Raw genomic sequence first — 21,653 nt, 5'->3', positions numbered from 1 at the left:
GCTGCCTGTGACCAAAGTGACGAGAGGATAATGGAGATTTTGAATCTCTGCGTACACTTTTGGACACTGGACACTTGTGGATTGTGTGCGGCCCACTGATATCTGAGCGCTATGTGACACGCTCGATGGCACAGCTGCCTGTGACCAAAGTGACGAGAGGATAATGGAGATTTTGAATCTCTGCGTACACTTTTGGACACTGGACACTTGTGGATTGTGTGCGGCCCACTGATATCTGAGCGCTATGTGACACGCTCGATGGCACAGCTGCCTGTGACCAAAGTGACGAGAGGATAATGGAGATTTTGAATCTCTGCGTACACTTGTGGACAGTGGACACTTGTGGATTGTGTGCGGCCCACTGATATCTGAGCGCTATGTGACACGCTCGATGGCACAGCTGCCTGTGACCAAAGTGACGAGAGGATAAGGGAGATTGGATTGCTTTTAAAAAAGCAGTTTGCGGAGCAGTGGGTAAACAGCAATGCCAGCGTGTCAGGAAGCCTTAAAAGGCAGCCCAACAACCAACACCACTGATACACCACAATATAGCCTCCCCTTGCACTGCACACACAGTGACTTGTGTGTTGTGCAGGCCAAATCGCTAGCAGCAGAAGCAGTTTTTTTGTCTTCTTCCCTGCCTAACGCTCTCCCTACAGAATCAGCAGCAACCTCTCCCTATACTAATATCGGCAGAAGTAAGATGGCGGTCGGCGTGCACGCCCTTTTATACCCCCTGTGACGCCCACCAAAGCAAGCCAATCAATTGCATGCCCTTCTGAAAGATGGTGGTGACCCGTGCCTATGTCATCACGTTGCCCACAGTGTCCGTGGATCCTGATTGGCTGAAAAAGAGCGCAAAACAAACTTTTGAAACGCGACTTTGGCGCGTAAGTCGCCGACCTCGTGGCCGACCTCATCCTAGGGTCGGGTTTCGTTTCATGAAACCCGACTTTGCCAAAAGTCGGCGACTTTTGAATTTTTTCGACCCGTTTCGCTCAACTCTACTAAGTAATCAAACTCTCAGGAAATTTGATTTGTGGAGAGGCTATTTTCTGTGAATTTTATGTCATGTCCCTTATTATGCTCTGATGTCTCTCTAGACCAGCGAGCTTAATAAACATAATATGTAAAAAAAAAAATCCTTAGGCCGGAGTCATACTAAACATATGAAAAATTGGTCTGAATCTCCCTGCCCGAGAGTCGCACGGGTGTAATGCAAGTGTCATATGAGTACAATAAGATTTTTTACATCTAGCATCAGATTTACATCCGACTGCAATGCGATTTTACCGAGGTTTTACATAGAGCAATTCTCTGTCATTTACACATCGTTTTCAAAGGAAATATTCGTCAAAACACATACACATATACCGCTCTGGAAACAATTAAGAGACCACCACCACAAAACCCTGTCATGGGCAGCCCATTCTCCAGACCTAAACCCCATTGTAAACCTCTGGAATGTAATCAAGAGGAAGATGGATGTCATGATCCATGCTGGATCAGGACTGATATAAAGCACAGGTAACCTTTTTTTTCTGTGCTTAGGATTGGTTTTTGCCCCCGGTGGCAATTAGGATTATTGCACTGTGGTGTCGTTTGTTCTAAGTTTGCCCCCTGTGGTGGTGAGCGTCATTGCACTCTTGTTTCTTTAGTCAAGCGCACATGTTTATAATGCAGGTGTGATTGCTGGCTCTGCTATAAAAGAGTCACAGGTGTTGCAATTAGCGTTGGTGATATTGTTCATTTCAACCATCCTTGGTGGAGGAAGGAGCTGGAGAGCGTTCCTTGCAGCTCTGTCTTAGCCCTGGTGTGGAAGGAGTCATAAGGGATTTCCTTGTAGCTGACAGAGCTTGGTGGCAGCGATTCAGGAGGAGAGCTGCATTCTGGTGGTGGACTCTGCTGCCAGGAGCAAGTGCAACAGAGTAAAGCTAAGTGGTGTTTCCCTGTTTGTGTTTTTCCTTAGTGTGTATTAGTACAGCGGTAGGGATAGGTGTAGGGTGTGCTAGAGCGACAGGTATCCTGAGCGGCGCCCGGTGCGGAACCGGCATAGGGAACGTTAGGAGCGTTAGGGACACTGACTCAGGGGAGTGCAGGAGGTCTCCACGTCCCCTTTCCCTATCGCAGGGCCCACCGTTGTAACTGTTTCCCTACCCCTTGTCTTGTTGTTTTAGTTACCGGCCTGCAAGTCGTGTCACACAGGACAGTATCACGTGCCACGTCCTGTTGTTTTAGTTACCGGCCTGCTGGTCGCGTCACACAGGACAGGTCCACGTGACAATGGATAGTCACAAGCCATCAAACATAGAAGAACTGCTTAAATTTTTGTGGCAGGAGCAGTGTGAAAGACTGGTGGAAAGCATGCCAAGACGTATGAAAGCTATTTTTAAAAATCATGGTTATTCCACAAAATATTGATTTCTTCCTGAGTTAAAACACTAAAGTAGTATTGTTGTTTCTAAATGATTATAAACTTGTTTTCTTTGCATTATTTGAGGTCTAAAAGCACTGTTGTTTTTTAATTTTGACCATTTTTCTTTGTCAGAAAAAATACAAAATTTATTATTTCGAAATTCGGGGACATGTCAGAAGTTTGTATACTAAAAGAACAATTTACATTTTACTCAAAAAATATACCTATAAAGAGAAAAATCAGACAAACTGAACATTTGAAAGTGGCCTCCTAATTTTTGCCAGAGTGCAAATCTTTATTTTTATATAGCACTAACATATTCCGCAGCGCTTTACAGTTTGCACACATTATCATTGCTGTCCCCATTGGGGCTCACAATCTAGATTCCCTATCAGTATGGTTTTGGAGTGTGGGAGGAAACCGGAGTACCTGGAGGAAACCCATGCAACCAAGAGGAGAACATACAAACTCCTTGCAGATGTTGTCCTTGGTGGGATTTGAACCCAGGACCCCAGCGCTGCAAGACTCCAGTGCTATCCACTTATAGTAGATAATAGAGTAAAAGCCGGCAATTCATGTGCCACGTACAGTAAAATGACACTGACAGGTTAGAAGAGAATAGATATATACACATAGAATACATAGATACACATGTGGTCAAAATTGTTGGCACCCCTCATTTAATGACAGAAAACCCACAATGGTCACAGAAATAACTTGAATCTGACAAAAGTAATAGTAAATCAAAAATCTAAGAACATGAACAAATGAAAGTCAGACATTGCTTCTCAACCATGCTTCCAAGGAATTAAAAAATAAATAAAATTCATGAAATAGGCCTGGACAGAAATGATGGTACCCCAGAAAATAATGTTACAAAAGGGACTTGTTTCATGGTATGCCCACAAATTAGCATCACAAGTGTCTACAATCTTGGAATCAGTGAGTGGGCCTGTACATAGGGCTACAGATACTCACTGTGCTGTTTGGTAACATGGTGTGCATCACACTCAACATGGACCAGAGGAAGCGAAGGAAAGAGTTGTCTCAAGAGATTAGAAAGAAAATGATAGACAAACATGTTAAAGATAAAAGTTATAAGACCATCTCCAAGCAGCTTGATGTTTCTGTGACTACAGTTGTACATATTATTAAGAAATTTAAGCTCTATGGGACTGTAGCCAACCTCCCTGGATGTGGAGGAAAATTGATGACAAATCAAAGAGACGAATAATACGAATGGTAACAAAAGAGCCCAGAAAAACAGATTAAAAGTGAACTTCAAGTTCAAGGAACATTAGTGTCAGATCGCACTATCCGTCGTTGTATGAGCCAAAGTGGACTTCATGGGAGACGACCAAGGAGGATACCATTGTTGAATAAAATCATAAAAAAGCCAGACTGAAATTTGCCAAACTACACGTTGACAAGCCACAAAGCTTCTGGGAGAATGTCCTATGGACAGATGAGACAAAAATGGAACTTTTTGGCAAGGCACATCAGCTCTATGTTCACAGACAGAAAAATGAAGCAAATCAAGAAAAGAACACTGTCCGTACTGTGAAACATGGAGGAAGCTCTGTTATGTTCTGGGGCTGCTTTGCTGCAACTGGCACAGGGTGTCTAGAATCTGTGCAGGGTACAGGGTGTGCAGGAAAAGAAATATGACGTCATTGGAATCACTGAAACTTCGTGGGACAATACACATGATTGGAATACAAGGCTAGAAGGATACAACTTATTTGCAAGAAACAGACTTGATAAACGAGGAGGTGTCGCATTGTATGTTAGAAACAAGTATATCTGCACAGAGATTGAAGTTTCAGAGACTGGGAGTTCTGTGGAAACTGTTTGGGTAAGAATACAATGACAGAACAATGGAAAGGACACCATTGTAGGCATTTACTACAGGCCACCTGTGCAAGCTGAAGATATGGATGAACTCTTTATGCATCAAATGGCCGAGTTCTCCAAAAAATATGACATAGTTGTCATGGGAGATTTCAACTATCCAGACATTTGTTGGGAATCTCTCTCAGGCAAAACTAACAGGTCAAGGAAATTCTTATCCTCTCTTGCTGACAACTTTATCTTCCAAAAGGTAGGAAATGGTTGAGGAGGTAAAAGTGGCTGGGACCCTAGGCGGTAGCGACCATGCTATTTTAGAATTTTGGATAACTAGAGGAGGAAGACCTGTGAAGACTCAGACATCAAGGTTAGATTTCAGAAAGGCAGATCTTACGGGATTCAGAAAGATAATTGGAGGGATCCAATGGCTGGATATCCTTAAGGACAAAAATGTCCAGGAAGGATGGGAAATCTTGAAAAATGAAATTCTCAATGCACAATCGTTAAGAATTCCGAAAAGAGGGAAGAATAGGAAGCATTTAAGGAAACCAGGATGGATGAACACAGAACTTAAGCACATGCTAAAAAGGAAGAAAGAAATGTTTATAAAATGGAAAGAGGGTGGCATATCTAAAGAAGAATATAATGCTGTCTGCAGAACCTGCAGGGCACAAATCAGATTACTAAAGCTGACAATGAATTGAGGCTTGCAAGAGACGTCAAAAGCAATAATAAAGGATTTTGGGGATATGTCAAAAGTAAAAGAAAAGTCAAAGATGCTATAGGATTTCTACAGGATGAAAATGATGAAATGGTAAGACAGGATGTTGAGAAGGCCGAACTTTTAAATTCCTATTTTGCATCTGTTTTCTCTCAGAAAGGAAATGTAACATCAACTATTCTTCACTGTCCTATTAAGGGAATAGAAGAATCCAGGATAACTATAAACAGAAATATAGTGAGGAAACACTTAGCTAAACTAAATGAATTCAAGTCTCCAGGTCCAGATGAATTACACCCCAGAGTACTAAAGGAGATAGCAGAAGAAATTTTTGAACCGCTCTCCATAATCTTTGAAAATTTGTGAAGAACAGGAGAAGTCCCAGAAGACTGGAGAAGAGCAAATGTTGTTCCTATCTTCAAAACGGGGAAGAAGGTGGACCCAGGCAACTATAGGCCGGTGAGTCTGACTTCTATACCAGGAAAGATCTTTGAAAAAATTATTAAACAACATGCATGTCAGTACCTGGATAAGAATGAAGTGATTAAACAGAGTCAGCATGGGTTTGTAACTAATAAGTCATGTCAGACTAACTAAATTTCCTTCTATGACAGAATCACTGATTGGGTGGATCAGGGAAATGCTGTATAGTATATCTTGACTTCAGAAAAGCATTTGACACAGTATCTCACACAATCCTTATTGAAAAAATGACTAAGTATGGAATGGACAAGGCAACTGTTAGGTGGATTCATAACTGGCTTAGTGATTGGACCCAAAGAGTGGTCGTAAATGGCTGCACATCCAGTTGGAAGAATGTCTCAAGTGGGGTACCACAGGGCTCTGTCCTGGGCCCTGGATTGTTCAGCATCTTTATCAACAATTTAGATGAAGGAATTGAGGGTAAACTGATTAAATTTGCTGATGACACAAAGCTAGGAGGGATAGCTAATACTAGAGAAGACAGAAAGAAGATTCAAAAAGATATAAATGACAGAATGGTTTTTAACAGGGGAAAATGCAAAGTACTACATCTGGGCAATAAAAATGAAAAAAGCATATACAGAATGGGAGGAAAAGGGCTAAGCAACAACACATGTGAAAAAGACTTGGGTATACTAATAGATCACAGACTGAATATGAGTCAACAGTGTGATGCAGCAGCAAAAAAGGCAAATGCAACTCTAGGATGTATTAACAGAAGCATTCAGTCCAGATAACGTGAAGTCATTATTGCCCTCTACTCCTCTTTGGTCAGACCTCATCTGGAATACTGTGTCCAGTTTTGGGCGCCACATTTTAAAAAAGACATCAACAAACTGGAGCAAGTTCAGAAAAGAGCGACCAGAATGGTGACCGGTCTGCAAACCCTGTCTTATGAGGAAAGGTTGCAGGATTTGGGAATGTTTAGCCTGCAAAAGAGAAGACTGAGAGGAGACTTAATAACTGTCTACAAATATCTCAAGGGCTGTCACATTGCAGAAGGAACATCTTTATTCTCATTTGCACAAGGAAAGCCTAGAAGCAATGGGATGAAACTGAATGGGAGGAGACAGATTAGTTATCAGAAAAAAAACTTTTTGACAGTTAGAGTGATCAATGAGTGGAACAGGCTGCCACAAGAGGTGGTGAGTTCTCCTTCAATAGAAGTCTTCAAACAGAGGCTGGACAGATATCTGTCTGGGATGATTTAGCGAATCCTGCTTTGAGCAGGGGGTTGGACCAGATGGCCCAGGAGGTCCCTTCCAACTCTACGATTCTATGATTCTAAATCTCAAGACTACCAAGGGATTCTAGAGAAAGTAACTGCCCAGTTTTAGAAAGCTTGGTCTCAGTTGCAGGGTCAAGGGTCTTGCAATAGGATAATGACCCAAAACACACAGATAAAAAAACATAAGAATGGCTAAGAGGAAAACAATGGACTATTCTGAAGTGACCTTGTATGAGCCCTGACCTAAATCTTATTGAGCATCTTTGGAAAGAGCTGAAACATGCCATCTAGAAAAGGCAACCTTCAAACACAAGACAACTGGAGCAGTTTGCTCTTGAGTTGTGGGACAAAATACCTGTCAAGAGGCGCAGAAATCTCATTGACAGTTACAGGAATTGTCTGATTGCAGTAATTGCCTCAAAAGGTTTTGCAAGAAAATATTAAGTTAAGGGTAACGTCATTTCTGTCCAGGCCTATTTCATGAGTTTTATGTTTTATAAAATTCTGTGGAAGCATAGTTGAAAAGCAATGTCTGATTTTCACCTGTTCATTTTCATAGATTTTTGATTTATTACTTTTGTCAGATTCAAGTTATTTCTGTCACCATTCTGGGTTTTTCTGTCATTATCAACAATTTTGACCACGTGTGTATATAGAGGTCAGTGACACACTATATATATATATATATATATATATATATATATATATATATATATATATATATATTACATAGTGTGATAAAACACTCCGGGATCGCCTTTGCTGGGGTCAAAGGTCACGTGCGTTCAGCATGAAACTCAGGCGCAGAGCTGGGATTCGGGTGTAACTGACCCTGGGTCGGGTTTATTAATGGTGAAAGCAATGCAAAAGGAAATAAAACATAAAACAAATCCTTGCCTGTCCGGCACTAACTAAACAATGGACAACCTAACTACCAACTGGCGGGCTTCTCCCGTCCAGCCAAACCACAGTTGCAGTGGGCACTGCTTCCACTCACGTGTGTCTCTCACACAGACAGGCTCTCTGTGTTCCCAGGCTGAGACACTCACACAACCACCTTGCATCCTTTTATATCCACCTCCCACTATTCATTAGCAAGCAGGTGCGATACTGACCAGACTAGCCCACATAGGAAAGGAATCTGGGCGAGATATACCTGCCCTCATCCACTATTCCCACCTGATTCTCACATATCCCCCCCCTCTGCTCAGACCACTCTGGTCGAGCAATGACACCCGCCAAACAGTGCACTCGGGACAGGGCATCTGCATTCCCCATCTGTACCCCTGGGCGGTGCTCCACCGTAAAAGTGTAGGCCTGCAGGGCAAGGAACCACCGGGTCACCCGGCTATTCCGTTCCTTGTTCAAGTGCATCCACTTGAGAGGGGCATGGTCAGTGATCAGCCTGAACTTTCGGCCCACCAGGTAATATTTGAGGGCCTCTAGAGCCCACTTAATGGCGAGGCACTCTTTTTCTACGACTGCATACCTTTGCTCGAGTTTATTCAGCTTCCTGCTGAGATAGAGGACTGGGTGTTCCACTCCGTCCCTCACTTGTGAGAGTACGGCCCCGATACCGGTATCAGAGGCATCCGTTTGTACCACAAACTCGCTGCGGAAGTCCGGAGTCACCAGTACGGGCTGAGAGCAAAGTGCCTGTTTTAGGCTATGGAAGGCTTTTTCAGCCGCTAAACTCCATTTAATCATGACGGAGTCTTTCCCTTTTGTAAGATCCGTCAGGGGGGTAGCGATGGCTGCAAAATTGGGTATGAACCGGCGATAATAGCCGGCGATCCCCAGGAAGGCTTGCACCTGCTTCTTGTTGACAGGTTGTGGCCAGTCCTGAACCGCCTGAATCTTATCAACCTGGGGATTAACAACACCCCTCCCAATTACATACCCCAAATACCGGGCTTCTTCTAGCCCGATGTGACATTTCTTGGGGTTTGCGGTTAGACCTGCCTCCCACAGGTCGTCAATCACAGCTTGTACTTTCTGGAGATGAGTCTCCCAGTCCAAGCTGTAAATGACAATGTCATCCAAATAGGCCGAAGCGTACCGCCTATGTGGCCTCAAGACTCGATCCATCAGTCTCTGGAAGGTCGCCGGTGCCCCGTGCAGTCCAAACGGCATATACACATACTGAAATAAACCTTCCAGCGTAGCAAATGCCGTCTTTTCTCTGGCAGCCTCAGCCAGAGGGATCTGCCAATATCCCTTTGTTAGATCTAGGGTCGTAATATACCGGGCTTTTCCTAACCGATCTATTAACTCGTCGACCCGGGGCATAGGATAGGCATCAAATTTTGAGACCGCATTCAGTTTCCTGAAGTCATTGCAGAACCGGATGGTGCCGTCCGGTTTAGGAATTAGCACAATCGGGCTGGACCACGCACTGTGCGATTCCTCAATGACTCCTAACTCTAACATTGCCTTCACTTCTCGGGAAACGGCTTCACGGCGCGCTTCCGGGATTCGGTAGGGCTTTACGTGAACTGTGACACCAGGTTCCGTTACGATGTCATGTTTCATTAGCATAGTCTGCCCGGGTTTTTCTGAGAAAAACTTTTGGTTGTGAAGTAGAAACTGCCTGACCTCAGTCTTTTGCCGCTCCGAGAGAGTCTCTGCAACCCGTACCTCCGGTACGGTATGCGAGCAGACAGGACGGGCCAGCTCCGCTGACAAGGCAGACCGATCCTTCCAGGGCTTTATCAGATTTACATGATAAATCTGTTCAGGTTTCCGTTTACCTGCCTGGTATACTTTGTAGTTTACTTCACCAACTCTTTCCTTGATCTCAAAGGGGCCCTGCCACTTTGCCAGGAACTTACTGTCCACCGTGGGGACCAGGATCAACACCCTATCTCCAGGTGCAAACGTACGGATCTTGGCGCCCCTATCATAGATTCTTTTTTGGGCTCCTTGAGCCTGTATCATGTGTTCTTTGACGATAGGCATAACAGCCGCAATACGGTCCTGCATTTGTGTGACATGATCTATCACTGTTTTAAACGGAGTGACCTGACCCTCCCAGGTTTCTTTTGCAACGTCTAACAGTCCGCGAGGACGTCGGGCGTACAATAACTCGAAAGGCGAGAATCCCGTGGAAAACTGGGGTACTTCCCTGATGGCAAAAATCAAATACGGAAGTAAATAGTCCCAGTTCTTCCCATCCTTGTCTATCACCTTTCTCAGCATCTGCTTCAGAGTTTTATTGAACCGTTCGACCAACCCGTCTGTTTGAGGGTGATACACGGATGTGCGTAACGGTTCGATTTGTAACAATCGGCAGAGCTCCTTCATTATCCTGGACATAAAGGGGGTCCCCTGGTCGGTGAGTATCTGTTTTGGTATACCGACCCGACTAAACACATGCACCAGTTCCTTGGCAATCGTCTTGGTGGCCGTGTTACGCAAAGGGATGGCCTCCGTGTAACGAGTGGCATAATCCAAGATGACCAGGATATGTTGGTGTCCACGTGCAGACCGTGGAAGGGGCCCAACTAAATCCATCCCAATCCTCTCAAACGGGACTTCAATAATAGGTAGGGGTACCAAAGGGCTACAGAACCGGAGCTTAGGTGCAGAGGCTTGGCAGTCAGGACAAGACTCACAATATACACGAATATCGTGATGCATGCCTGGCCAAACAAAACAGTGTAATATCCTTTCGGTGGTTTTCTGGACTCCCAGGTGACCTCCCATCACATGTTCGTGGGCCAGGTCCAGCACCTGCCGCTGGTAGGGTTTTGGCACGACTAATAGTTGCACCGTATCTTCCCCCTTTTTCTCTATCTGATAGAGTAAATCATTCTCCAGAACCATGTAAGGATATGCCAGCCTAGAGCCAGGTTCTACGGGTACCCCATTTATCACTTTTACATTTGTCCTAGCCTGAGAAAGGGTAGGATCCTTTATTTGCTCTCTTTGGAAGTCATCTTTCTGAACTTCTAAATCCGGCAAACGGGGAGGTGGACGGCTGTCGGCCTCCTCCTCTTCCCCGGTCTCCTCCGTATCACCCGCCATGACTGAAAACGGGAACTGCAGGTCATTTCCCGCAGACTCTTCCCCAGAGTCTTCCGGGGAGACCTCTTCCAGGGGTTCGGGACCCACACGCGCCCTGGGAGAAGAATCATGTACACTATTACCCTGGGGTATCAACTGATTCTCCCACAATTGCCAGAAGTGGGGAAAATCCCGGCCCAGGATAACATCATGCAATAACGCCGGGACGAGTCCCACTTTATGTTGCACAGACCCATAGGAAGTAGTAATGCATATGACCGTGGTGAGGTACGAACAGGTGTCTCCATGCACACGTTACAGAAAATTTGTCTGATGGTCCAGTCGGGGCTGACACCAGACTGGCCTTCACCAGAGTCACCACACTTCCCGAGTCTAACAATGCCACCACATTTTTGCCATCAACAATTAAATCACACAAGTGTTTTTCCACATCCTTTTGACCGGCATTCACACTCACCACCCGTGCAACCATAGACATGCGGTTTTTAGAGTCTGTGACGTCGCACTGCATGGGTTCAGTAGTGACCGGACAGTTCGCAGCAATATGTCCCATCTCTTGGCAGCGGAAACACCTAACGGGCCCCTTGCTTAGACCATAGTTCGTTACTCTCGGCCTCGCAGTGCGGACAGTCCCGTTTTCCTAGCCCACTGTCTTAGGGATTTTTCCATCTCCCCTACTCCCTGGAACAGTCTTACTGGTTCCACGTGGAGATGATGAAGAACGAGGTGGGGTAGCGTCGTCTCGGAGTCCTTCCGCCACGGAGTAACGTTCAACCAGATCCACCAGTTGATCTGCCGTCATAGGATTTCCATGGCTTACCCACTTCCTCAGGGCTGGCGGTAGAGCTCTCAGGTACTTGTCCATGACGACTCTCTGGATTATCTCTGGCGCTGTCAACACCTCAGGTTGTAGCCACTTCTTCGTCACGTGGATCAGGTCGAACATCTGGGACCGCGGTGGTTTATCCGGCTGATAAGTCCATTGATGCACTCTCTGTGCACGGACAGCGGTCGTCACTCCCAGCCGGGCCAAGATCTCGGCTTTCAATTTGTCAAAGTCCTGCGCGGCTTCAGGCTCTAAGTCATAATAAGCCTTTTGGGCCTCACCGGAAAGAAACGGGGCAATCAGGCCGGCCCATCGTGCCTTCGGCCATTTTTCTCGCACCGCCGTCCGTTCAAACGTGGTCAGGTATGCCTCGACGTCATCTTCGGTCGTCATTTTCTGCCAGTACCGACTCACGTGAATCACTCTCGACTCGGCTTCCAGGTTAAGCTCAGGTAAGCTTGCCAAGCGCTGCGCCACCTGCTGGAGAAGCGAACGATCGGTAACTGTCATGTCCACCAACTCCTTCAGCTGGGCCATCATCACCCGATTAGCTTCTTGCTGGACGGCGGTGGACTGTACCAGCGCTTTCACCACGTCCTCCATGCTCATGCTTGCAACGTGATGCCCGCGTTCTCGACCACAATGTGATAAAACACTCCGGGATCGCCTTTGCTGGGGTCAAAGGTCACGTGCGTTCAGCATGAAATTCAGGTGCAGAGCTGGGATTCGGGTGTAACTGACCCTGGGTCAGGTTTATTAATGGTGAAAGCAATGCAAAAGGAAATAAAACATAAAACAAATCCTTGCCTGTCCGGCACTAACTAAACAATGGACAACCTAACTACCAACTGGCGGGCTTCTCCCGTCCAGCCAAACCACAGTTGCAGTGGGCACTGCTTCCACTCACGTGTGTCTCTCACACAGACAGGCTCTCTGTGTTCCCAGGCTGAGATACTCACACAACCACCTTGCATCCTTTTATATCCACCTCCCATTATTCATTAGCAAGCAGGTGCGATACTGACCAGACTAGGCCACATAGGAAAGGAATCTGGGCGAGATATACCTGCCCTCATCCACTATTCCCAACTGATTCTCACAATAGACACAAAGAAAAGCCAGCAATTCATGTGCCATGTACTGTAAAATCACAGCAGGAGCCGACAGGATAGAAGACATGGATTACATACAGTAAATACAAATAGAATAGGTAGATATACAGATGCCTGTGACAAATACAATTAATACATTGTATGTGCAGCTTACTGTACATGTATTTAATTAATAAAAGATTATTTTTTGAAAAGATAATGGCATGGGCTCCTGTGCAATTTTTGTAACCAGCAGAGGTAAGTAAAGCCTACGGCTGGGGTCGATGTTTATAGCCTGGGAAGGGGGTAATACCCTTCGAGCTTCCCAGGCTATTAATATCAGGTCACAGCTGTATAATTGGCTTTTACTGGCTATTAAAAAGAGGTACCCCCCCACAAAAAAGTTGTGAGGTCCCCTATAATTAATAACCAGCAAAAGGCTATGCAGACATCTGCAGTCTGATATTATTAGCCTAGGAAGGGGCCATGGATACTGTCCCCCCCCCCGCTAAAACATCAACTCTCAGCTGCCCCAAAAAAGGCGCATCTCTAAGGTGTGCCAATTCTGGCACTTAGCCTTGCTCTTTCCACTTGCCCTGTAACGGTGGCAAGTGGGGTGATAGTATTGGAAATCTCTAAATGCTGAAACAGAGCAAATTGGGTTGAAACATTTGGTACTCAAGCCCCAAAGAGACAAACCATTTACCGTATTTGTGACAAATTCGATGCCACTGGCTCAATCCTTAGTGCTCCAAAAACTGGTCGCCCCAAAACAGCCTGTACAGAAAATAATAAACAACTTGTTGCTGAAACATTTGTTCAGAGTCCAAAAAGTCCACCAGAAGAGAGTCTCTTTAGAATTGGGAATTTCACAAGCTTCCATCATGCGAATCCTGAAATCTATTGGGTGGAAAGCTTATCGTCCACATGTAATTCATGGTTTATTGGAGGATGATCCAGACAGGCAGCTGCAATTTAGTGAGATTATGCTTAACGAAACTGAAGAAAATCCAGTAATTTGAGATAACATTATGTGGAGTGATGAAGCTTCTTTCACATTATCTGGCCATATTAACAGACATAATTGTATTTACTAGTATAATGTGAACATGCATTTAACATTAGAGCAACAGCTAAAGGAGCCTGGTGTCAATGTTTGGGGTGGTATTTCAAGTTTTGGTGTTTTTGGACCATTTTTTTTTTTTATGGAATAGTCACAGGAGATAAGTATCTCGAAATTCTAACGAATCAAGTTGTTCCCCAGTTACAGCAACAGCCTAATTCAGATGACCTTTATTTCCAACAAGATGGGGCCCCTCCACATTATTCAAGAGTAGTCTGTGAGTATCTTGATGAAACATTTCCTAATAAATGCATTGGCCGAAGAGGCTCACTTGATTGGCCGGCACGTTCACCAGACTTGACCCCATTGGATTGTTTCTTTTGGGGAGTACTCAATGACAAAATTTATAGTCGAAAACCAAAAAGTGTCAGTGACTTGAAAAATTACATAAGAGATGCATTTCTAGAAATTAATACCCAAAGAGACTTGTGCAAAAATGTTTGTTGAAGCGCAAGAGGCAGACTTCAGAGCTGTGCAAATTGTGATGGAAAACAGTTTGAGCACCTGCGTTGATAAAATGTAAGGGCTTTTGTATTATTGTTTAGAATAAAATTTGTTTGTCAATGTTATGCTTGTCTTTGTAAATATAATTTTATATATAAATCAAAATAAATGCTATTATTTTCTGTCCACCTACTTTTGGACCACCCTGTATATAAATATATATATCTAATATATAAAGCTCAAGTGTGTATGTATATATGTGTGTGTGTGTGTGTGTGTGTGTGTGTGTGTGTGTGTGTGTGTGTGTGTGTGTGTGTGTCCGGGATTGGCATCTGCACCGTCACAGCTACAGCCACAAAATTTGGCACAGTCACACGTCTGGACCCCGAGAGTGTCCTAAGCTATGTTGTGAGGCGAAATTTTAACCCCACGCGTTCCAATTCACCAAATAATTTTGCCCCTATCTACATGCTGGGGAAAAAGTGTGTGCGTATCAAGCCCCGCCCCTCATTATGATGTCATAATGGCTGCCATGGCGACGCTGATGTCATCATAGGTTCAAAGCCCCGCCGCTCATTATGATGTCATAATGGTTGACTATGGGATGGAGGATGTGATGGGTATATGGGCACTGGACTATGGGATGGAGGATATGTGTGATGGGTATATGGGCACTGGACTATGGGATGGAGGATATGTATGACGGGTATATGGGCACGGGACTATGGGATGGAGGATATGTATGACGGGTATATGGGCACGGGACTATGGGATGGCGGATATGTATGATGGGTATATGGGCACGGGACTATGGGATGGAGAATATGTATGATGGGTATATGGGTATGGGACTATGAGATGAAGGATGTGTGATGGGTATATGGGCACTCGACTATGGGATGGAGGATATGTGTGATGGGTATATGGGCACGGGACTATGGGATCGTGGATATGTATGATGGGTATATGGACACGGGACTATGGAACGGAGGATAATTATAATTTGCTATAACTAACCACAGTTAGTTACTATGCCTGGGCAGCGCCGGGCTCTTCAGCTAATATATATATATATATATATATATATATATATATATATATATAGTGAGTCCTGGTTGCATGATACCCCGTATGGGGGGGGCAGCATAATACCCCGTATGAGGGGGCAGCATGATATACCCTGTATGAGGGGGGCTGCATGATACCCATATGAGGGGGCAGTATGATACCCTATGAGGGGGGCTGCATATATTCTGAGGGGGCTACATTATATTCTGTGGGGGGGCTGTATTATACCATATGAAGGGGGCTGCATTATACCCTAGGAGGGGGCTACATTATACCCTATGGGAGGGCTGCATTATATTCTATTGTTTTTTGACAGATCCACCAAAATCTTGGGGTCCGCTGACTTCAGAGGGTGGACAATGAAACTTTTTTTGTCAGCGTCAAAATAGCGGATAGCAACGGATCCACCGCTATCCGCCATTCGTTATAATGGTCGCCTATGGGCGGCGGATACGTTGCCAACCGTTTTTGGATGGAATCCGGCAACGGATCCGCTTTTTGACACTGAGCATGCCCGGAAGAATGTCCTTGCCAGAAATTTAACCCCAAATCCTGTTCTTGCGGCAGAAAAATCTCTCTCTCTCCCTCCCTCTCTCTCCTCCAACCCCCCCAGACTCGTGTTCCTTTAAATTTCAGTCACTAACTGCTTAAGCGGATCCAGTGGCATCCGTTTGTGCCACAACTGAAATGGATCTGTTTTTTCACAACCTGGCTGATTTTGACTGACGTCAGATAACTGAAATGTGAAGCAGGTCTAAGTCGCCGACTTATGGCAAAGTCGGGTTTCGCCGACCGGAACCCGACCACAGCGTGAAGTCGGCCATGCAGTCAGCAAAACGAGCGCCAAAGTCGGATTTCCCAAAATGCTTGCACGTGACTTTTTTCAGCCACTGAGCAAGGACGTATACTGTGGGCAACGAGAGGACAGGTGCAGCGGAGAGAGATATTTTGCACACATTAAAAAAGCGGTCCGGCATGTAGGTGTGTTTACTGTCCCCCACTCCCTGCCGACTTTGCTTCCCCATTGACTTGCATTGGGTTTCGTGTTTCAGTCGGACCTTCGACTTTTCCCAATAGTGGGCAGATTTCGTTCGACTCGACTTTTGATAAAGTCGGGTTTCATGAAACCCGACTCGACCCTAAAAAAGGCAAAGTCGCTCATCTCTACTTGCGACAATGACCTCTGATGACATAGCATCACGCCAGACCGCTACGTCATCAGAGGTCATTCGCGCAATGCATCCCTGGGAAGATGCTGGCAGCGTGGCTGAGAGGCGGGATGACTCCGGGGCTGACAGAGGGTAAGTATATCCCTATTTTTTATTTTAATTCTATTTTTTACAGGAATATGGTACCCAGGGCATGGAGGAGAGTCTCCTCTCCTCCAGACCCTGGGTACCATCCGCACATGAAGTGCTCACTTTACACATGGTGGGCATAGCCACATGCGTAAAGTGAGCGTTTCAATGCAATCCTATGGCGGCGAAATCGCAGCGATTCCGCAGAAATAATGGACATGCTGCGGATTTTACCGCTATGCGATTCCGCAGCGGTAAAATCCGCAGCATGGGCACAGCAACTGCGAAATCCCATAGGATTCCATGGGGATGCGTTTTATTAGCGTTGCTTAGTTACCTGCTGTTTATCCTGGATACCAGTGTGCTCGCACTGGGAGCTGGTATCCAAGGTAAACAGTGGGTAACTAAGAGCCGTGTGCGCTTAGTTACCCGCTGTTTACCCTGGATACCAGCCCCCAGCGCGAGCAAGCTGGTATCCAGGATAAATAGCGGGTAACTAAGCGACGCGCGCTTAGTTACCTGCTATTTACCTTGGATACCAGCGTCCTCGCTGGTCCTGATCGCTGGTGAGTGTACCTGTTTGACAGCTCACCAGCGATCATGTAGTGACGCACCAGCGATCCTAACCAGGTCATATAGTTGTCGGGATCACTGGTGCGTCGTTTAGTGTAACCAGACCCTTAAGGGGGCTTCACACATAGCGATATCGCTAAAGCGTCACCGATTTTGTGACGCAGCAGCGATATTGCTAGCGATATCGCTGTATGTGACACTTACCTCCGACCGGCTCCCCCACTGGCTATCGTTGATCGCGCGAGAACGTCCTGGGCCTTTTCTCGGCGGCGGCTTCCTGCTGGCGCCAACGAGCGACGCGTGGACGCGAGCGGGAGGACGTCTTCATCGCCTCGTCTGACAGGTAAGTAACGACCGCCGACCGCTGCTACGTCGCTGGTGAGATCTGCCTGTGTGGCAGCTCACTAGCGACCATTTAGCAATGTACTAGCGATCCTGACCAGGTCGTATCGTTGTCGGGATCGCTGGTGCATCGCTAAATGTAATGGGACCCTTAGTCTGCAGTTATCCCTGTTTTTATACAAAAAGATAACTGGGGATTTGAACAAGCACATGAATCAGAGAGAGTGCAGGGAGCTGTAATTCTGGGACATGCTGTGAAAGCTGCTGGGTGGGTGGTTTATAACTGCATCTCTTGAGAAGGTAAAAGGGAGGGGAAAGGTGTTAAGCTGTTAATTGCTGGATAGGAAAATATTTAGATCCTAGAGTCTGCAGCGACGCAGCACCATGCGTTAGCACACTGGGTTCCTTCTCCTCCACAGCATTCAGTTCTGACAAAGGTCCCTATGAGGGCCGAAAACGTTTAACATTGAATGCAAAAAAAAAGGAACTTCATTTCACATATCAATGCTATTTGAGTGCCAAGTTTTTTTGACTTTGTGATTCTAATCAGAGTATCGTATGAGTGTCATCCGATTTTCTCATACGTGGAGAATTTTAAAGCACCACTCCAGCATTTTTTTTCTCTTTTTTCACAACACTGGAGAAGCACTTTAAACTTAAGCCTCCTTCCCTGATCATATACTCCCCCTCCGGCATCTTCTCTGATTATTGGCACAGCTTCGGTCCCGCGGCGCCAACTTGTGAGCACCACTTCTGACGGGCAAGAAGTCAGAAGCTATGTCACAAGCTCTCAATGCAAGTCTGTAAGAAAGAGAAAAAGGCTCTCATAGACTTGTAGTGAAAAGTCACCTCCGCGCCGCTCCATGAAACACAGAAACAGTTGGCATCTCACTTTTCACCAGAGACTGAAGGGAGCGATGCTGAAAAATGATGAAGGCGGCAACAGATGAGCATCAGACAATGGGCAGGGGAATTACATTTAAACACTACTTTAGCAGCGTAATAAAATAAACGCTGGAGTGGTACTTCAAAAATAATAATAAATGTCTCCTCCGTCTTATGCGAGTGCAGTCTGAATTTCTTACAGACCTTTGACTTGCATCGCTGATTTTGGTCCGATCAGTGGATCAAAATCAGACATGTCTATAATATTTTCCATACAGCACTCGATCCGAAAAAAAATTGGACGTGTAAATGGCCACAAAGACTATCATAAGTATGAGTGCTATCCGTAAAAAAACACGTATCGCACTCGTACTCGAGAATCAAACGTCTGAATGAGGCTTTAAATTGAGAAATTACTTCCAGTCTGCACTGCAAACACTAGAAGAAACAGACTAATCACATCATCGGTCATGCGGTCAAGAAAAGAGCTGGAGCCATGTTGGAGATGGCAGAAAGACATCGACCGGCAAGTATTTTACTACACGTATGGAGGTTAACTGATGGTGAAAGAGAAAAAAATGTGGAAGTGTTACTTTAAATGGGTTGCCCACCCCCACTTGTTTAAAAAAATAAAATCACACTTACCTTTCTGATTTCCCAACATTGCCCTGGTATATAGACAGTTTCTATACTTATGCTGCCAACCAGAAAACCATATGAACGCTGCAGCCAATCACTGACTGGAAAGATGACTGCAAAAACTAAGCTGGCAAGCAACTTTTAGCAAAATGAAATAAATGAACAAGTGTAAGTTATTGTGAAAAAGTAAGCAAGTAAAACCAAGTATGTGAACCTTTCATTTAACATTATTGAACTGCATTATTACCGGAAAGACTATAGTTATAAATCTGAGGTACTTTGCAGACAGACTTGCTTCTCCTTTGTCTATGCCTTCAAATCTAAAGCGCAGGTAGGATAAAGCGCAGGTAGGATACAGGTCTAACTAACAGATAGCACAGGACTTATAAGGAGTGACCTATGCATTTCCTCTTTAGACCGTGTTTGGCTGCAGCGATCACGTACGGCCAGAACAGAATGTATGAATATCTGCCCTTTAATTTTATTTTGGTGTGGAAAGAAAGCATCATTCTAATTTTACTGGTAAAAAAGTGATATTCAAAAACCTCTTTGTTATCTTAAAATACATATACTACACATAATTTTACCATCTAATGAATGAGAAGAATTTAGAGGCTACTACTCACCTGGGTAGTCATCTCTAGGAATCTCCTCTTTACACTGCTCATCACCCCTCACATATGTCTCTGTAATATTAATATAAGGCAGATCTTTGTCTTGAAAGAAATATTGTAAAAGTCACAGATAGATGGAAAAGTCACATCTATGATCAGCTCTAATCCTGTCATCTCCGCCGTTCTAATTACACAAGTATAAAACATATAATACTGGTAAATAAAGCAAGACTGAGCACAAGACCTTCGCAGCCGTCTACACATCATAGGGGAGATCTCAGGACACCTTCTCTCCATCTACCTGGTGATCCAGAGGAACATTGGGATTTTCTTGTTTACAGTCCTGTGGAAGAAGAGGACGGGGACATCTCTCTGGTGTTGTCCTCTCACTGGATAGAACTGGAGGAAACACATACAGGGACTGAATTCATTCTCTACATACAGATAATTATAGGCCGTGTGTATTTAGTCCTGTCTATTACCTGGTGATGTGAGGGGCTGAGGAACCTCCATCATGACGTCCTTGTACAGATCTTTGTGTCCTTCTAAGTACTCCCACTCCTCCATGGAGAAATAGACAGTGACATCCTGACACCTTATAGGAACCTGACACATACAATGATACCATCATCCCCCCGATCCCTTCATAGCATTACTGTATAATGTCCCAGCATTCCCAGGAGAGTCACCTCTCCAGTCAGCAGCTCAATCATCTTGTAGGTGAGTTCTAGGATCTTCTGGTCATTGATGTCCTCATGTATCATGGGGTGAGGTGGAGGCCCCGTGATTGGGCTCATGGGTCTTCCCCATCCCTCAGACACAGGGACGTGACAGCGCTCACTAGAGGTCTTCTTCACTACTGTGTAATCCTGGTTATGGAGAGACACATTAATAAACCTCACTACAGACATTTCCAGAGTCCTCACCTCTCCAGTTCTGTCCGTCTGTTATTCCCATAGATAAGAATGATGTAATGTGAAGTCATCAGAATCTCTCACCTCTCCAGTAAGCCGGAAGAGGATCTCTAGGGTGAGGTGTAATATCCTCTCCATCTTGTCCATTGTCTCTGTCCATGCTTGACGTGTCAATCAGAAAAATTCTCTTATATACAAGATCTCCACAGAGATCTGATATTGGAGAAAAGTGAAAGCAACAATTTTTTAAAATCATACAAAAATGTATCTTTGGATTCCTTATAAGGCTTGAAAAACACTAGTCAAATTAAATTGAATTAGCACCAACTATAAAAAAAAATAATAAAAAAAACAGCCTCCTCCATTATATCTGAGGTCAGTGACAGACATAGAGCCTCCTCCATTATATCTAAAGTCACTGACAGAGACAGAGCCTCTTCCATTACATCGGAGGTCACTGACAGGGATAGAGCCTCCTCCATTATATCTGTGGTTGACGCGCCCGAAGGGCCGTGGGATACTCGGTACCGAGCCCGTTAACTTCAATGGGAGATGTCACAGTGGTGGTGACCCGGTCCGTGGCCCCAGGTAGTCATGTAAAAGGGGTAGAATTGGATGGAAATAAAGTTTATGTAGTGATTCGTGACGCCAGTTGGAGTGTTCGACTGTAGTATAGCCAGCACTGCAGATGATCCCTGGCAGAGTAGATGGTGATGGCAGCGCAGATGTTAAAACCCTCTCCAACCAGGGCAGACCCCCAGAGATTGTGATCCAAGTAGAAGGCACGAAGTAATAAGGCAGGAGACAAGGAAAGTCATTTTATCATTTACTGTAGTTCAGGTGCAGTTCAAAGGAGATATTACAACTCTCACCAGGTTACAGTCTGCTCTGAAGAATGGGAGTTATCTTTCCTTGCTGTAACTCAGTGTAACCTCCTGCTATTCTAATCCCTTCTGGGTCCAAGGCTTTCTGGAGTTTAGAACTTCCCATTTTTGCCTTTACTCATTGTGTATTTCGCCTTCAGCAACTTGCAGTCTGAATCCTTTGATTCCAGGTTATTGCAGTATTTCTGAGGGAAAACACTGTTCTGCTGGTTGTGTAATCCCACGCAGTC

The 21,653-nt window shown here is 45.0% G+C and overlaps 1 protein-coding gene across 1 annotated transcript in view; it reads right to left on the bottom strand.

The window, feature by feature from the left end:
* Positions 1–20,861, bottom strand: part of LOC141051002 (uncharacterized) — a 70,351-nt gene extending 49,490 nt beyond the window's left edge. Inside the window, 3 exon segments of the mRNA XM_073547781.1 lie at positions 19,927–20,024; positions 20,108–20,231; positions 20,315–20,861. Of these exon segments, the coding sequence (XP_073403882.1) occupies positions 19,927–20,024; positions 20,108–20,231; positions 20,315–20,536 (444 nt within the window). The 5' untranslated portion in view covers positions 20,537–20,861.
* Between the last annotated feature and the right edge of the window lie 792 nt (positions 20,862–21,653).

The sequence above is a fragment of the Dendrobates tinctorius genome, unplaced genomic scaffold (genome assembly GCF_039654945.1).
Source record: "Dendrobates tinctorius isolate UK_male_01 unplaced genomic scaffold, ASM3965494v1 ptg000155l, whole genome shotgun sequence".
NCBI lineage: Eukaryota > Metazoa > Chordata > Amphibia > Anura > Dendrobatidae > Dendrobates > Dendrobates tinctorius.
Note: the sequence above shows the minus strand (reverse complement) of the source record. Positions and strands in the feature narration are given on the sequence as shown.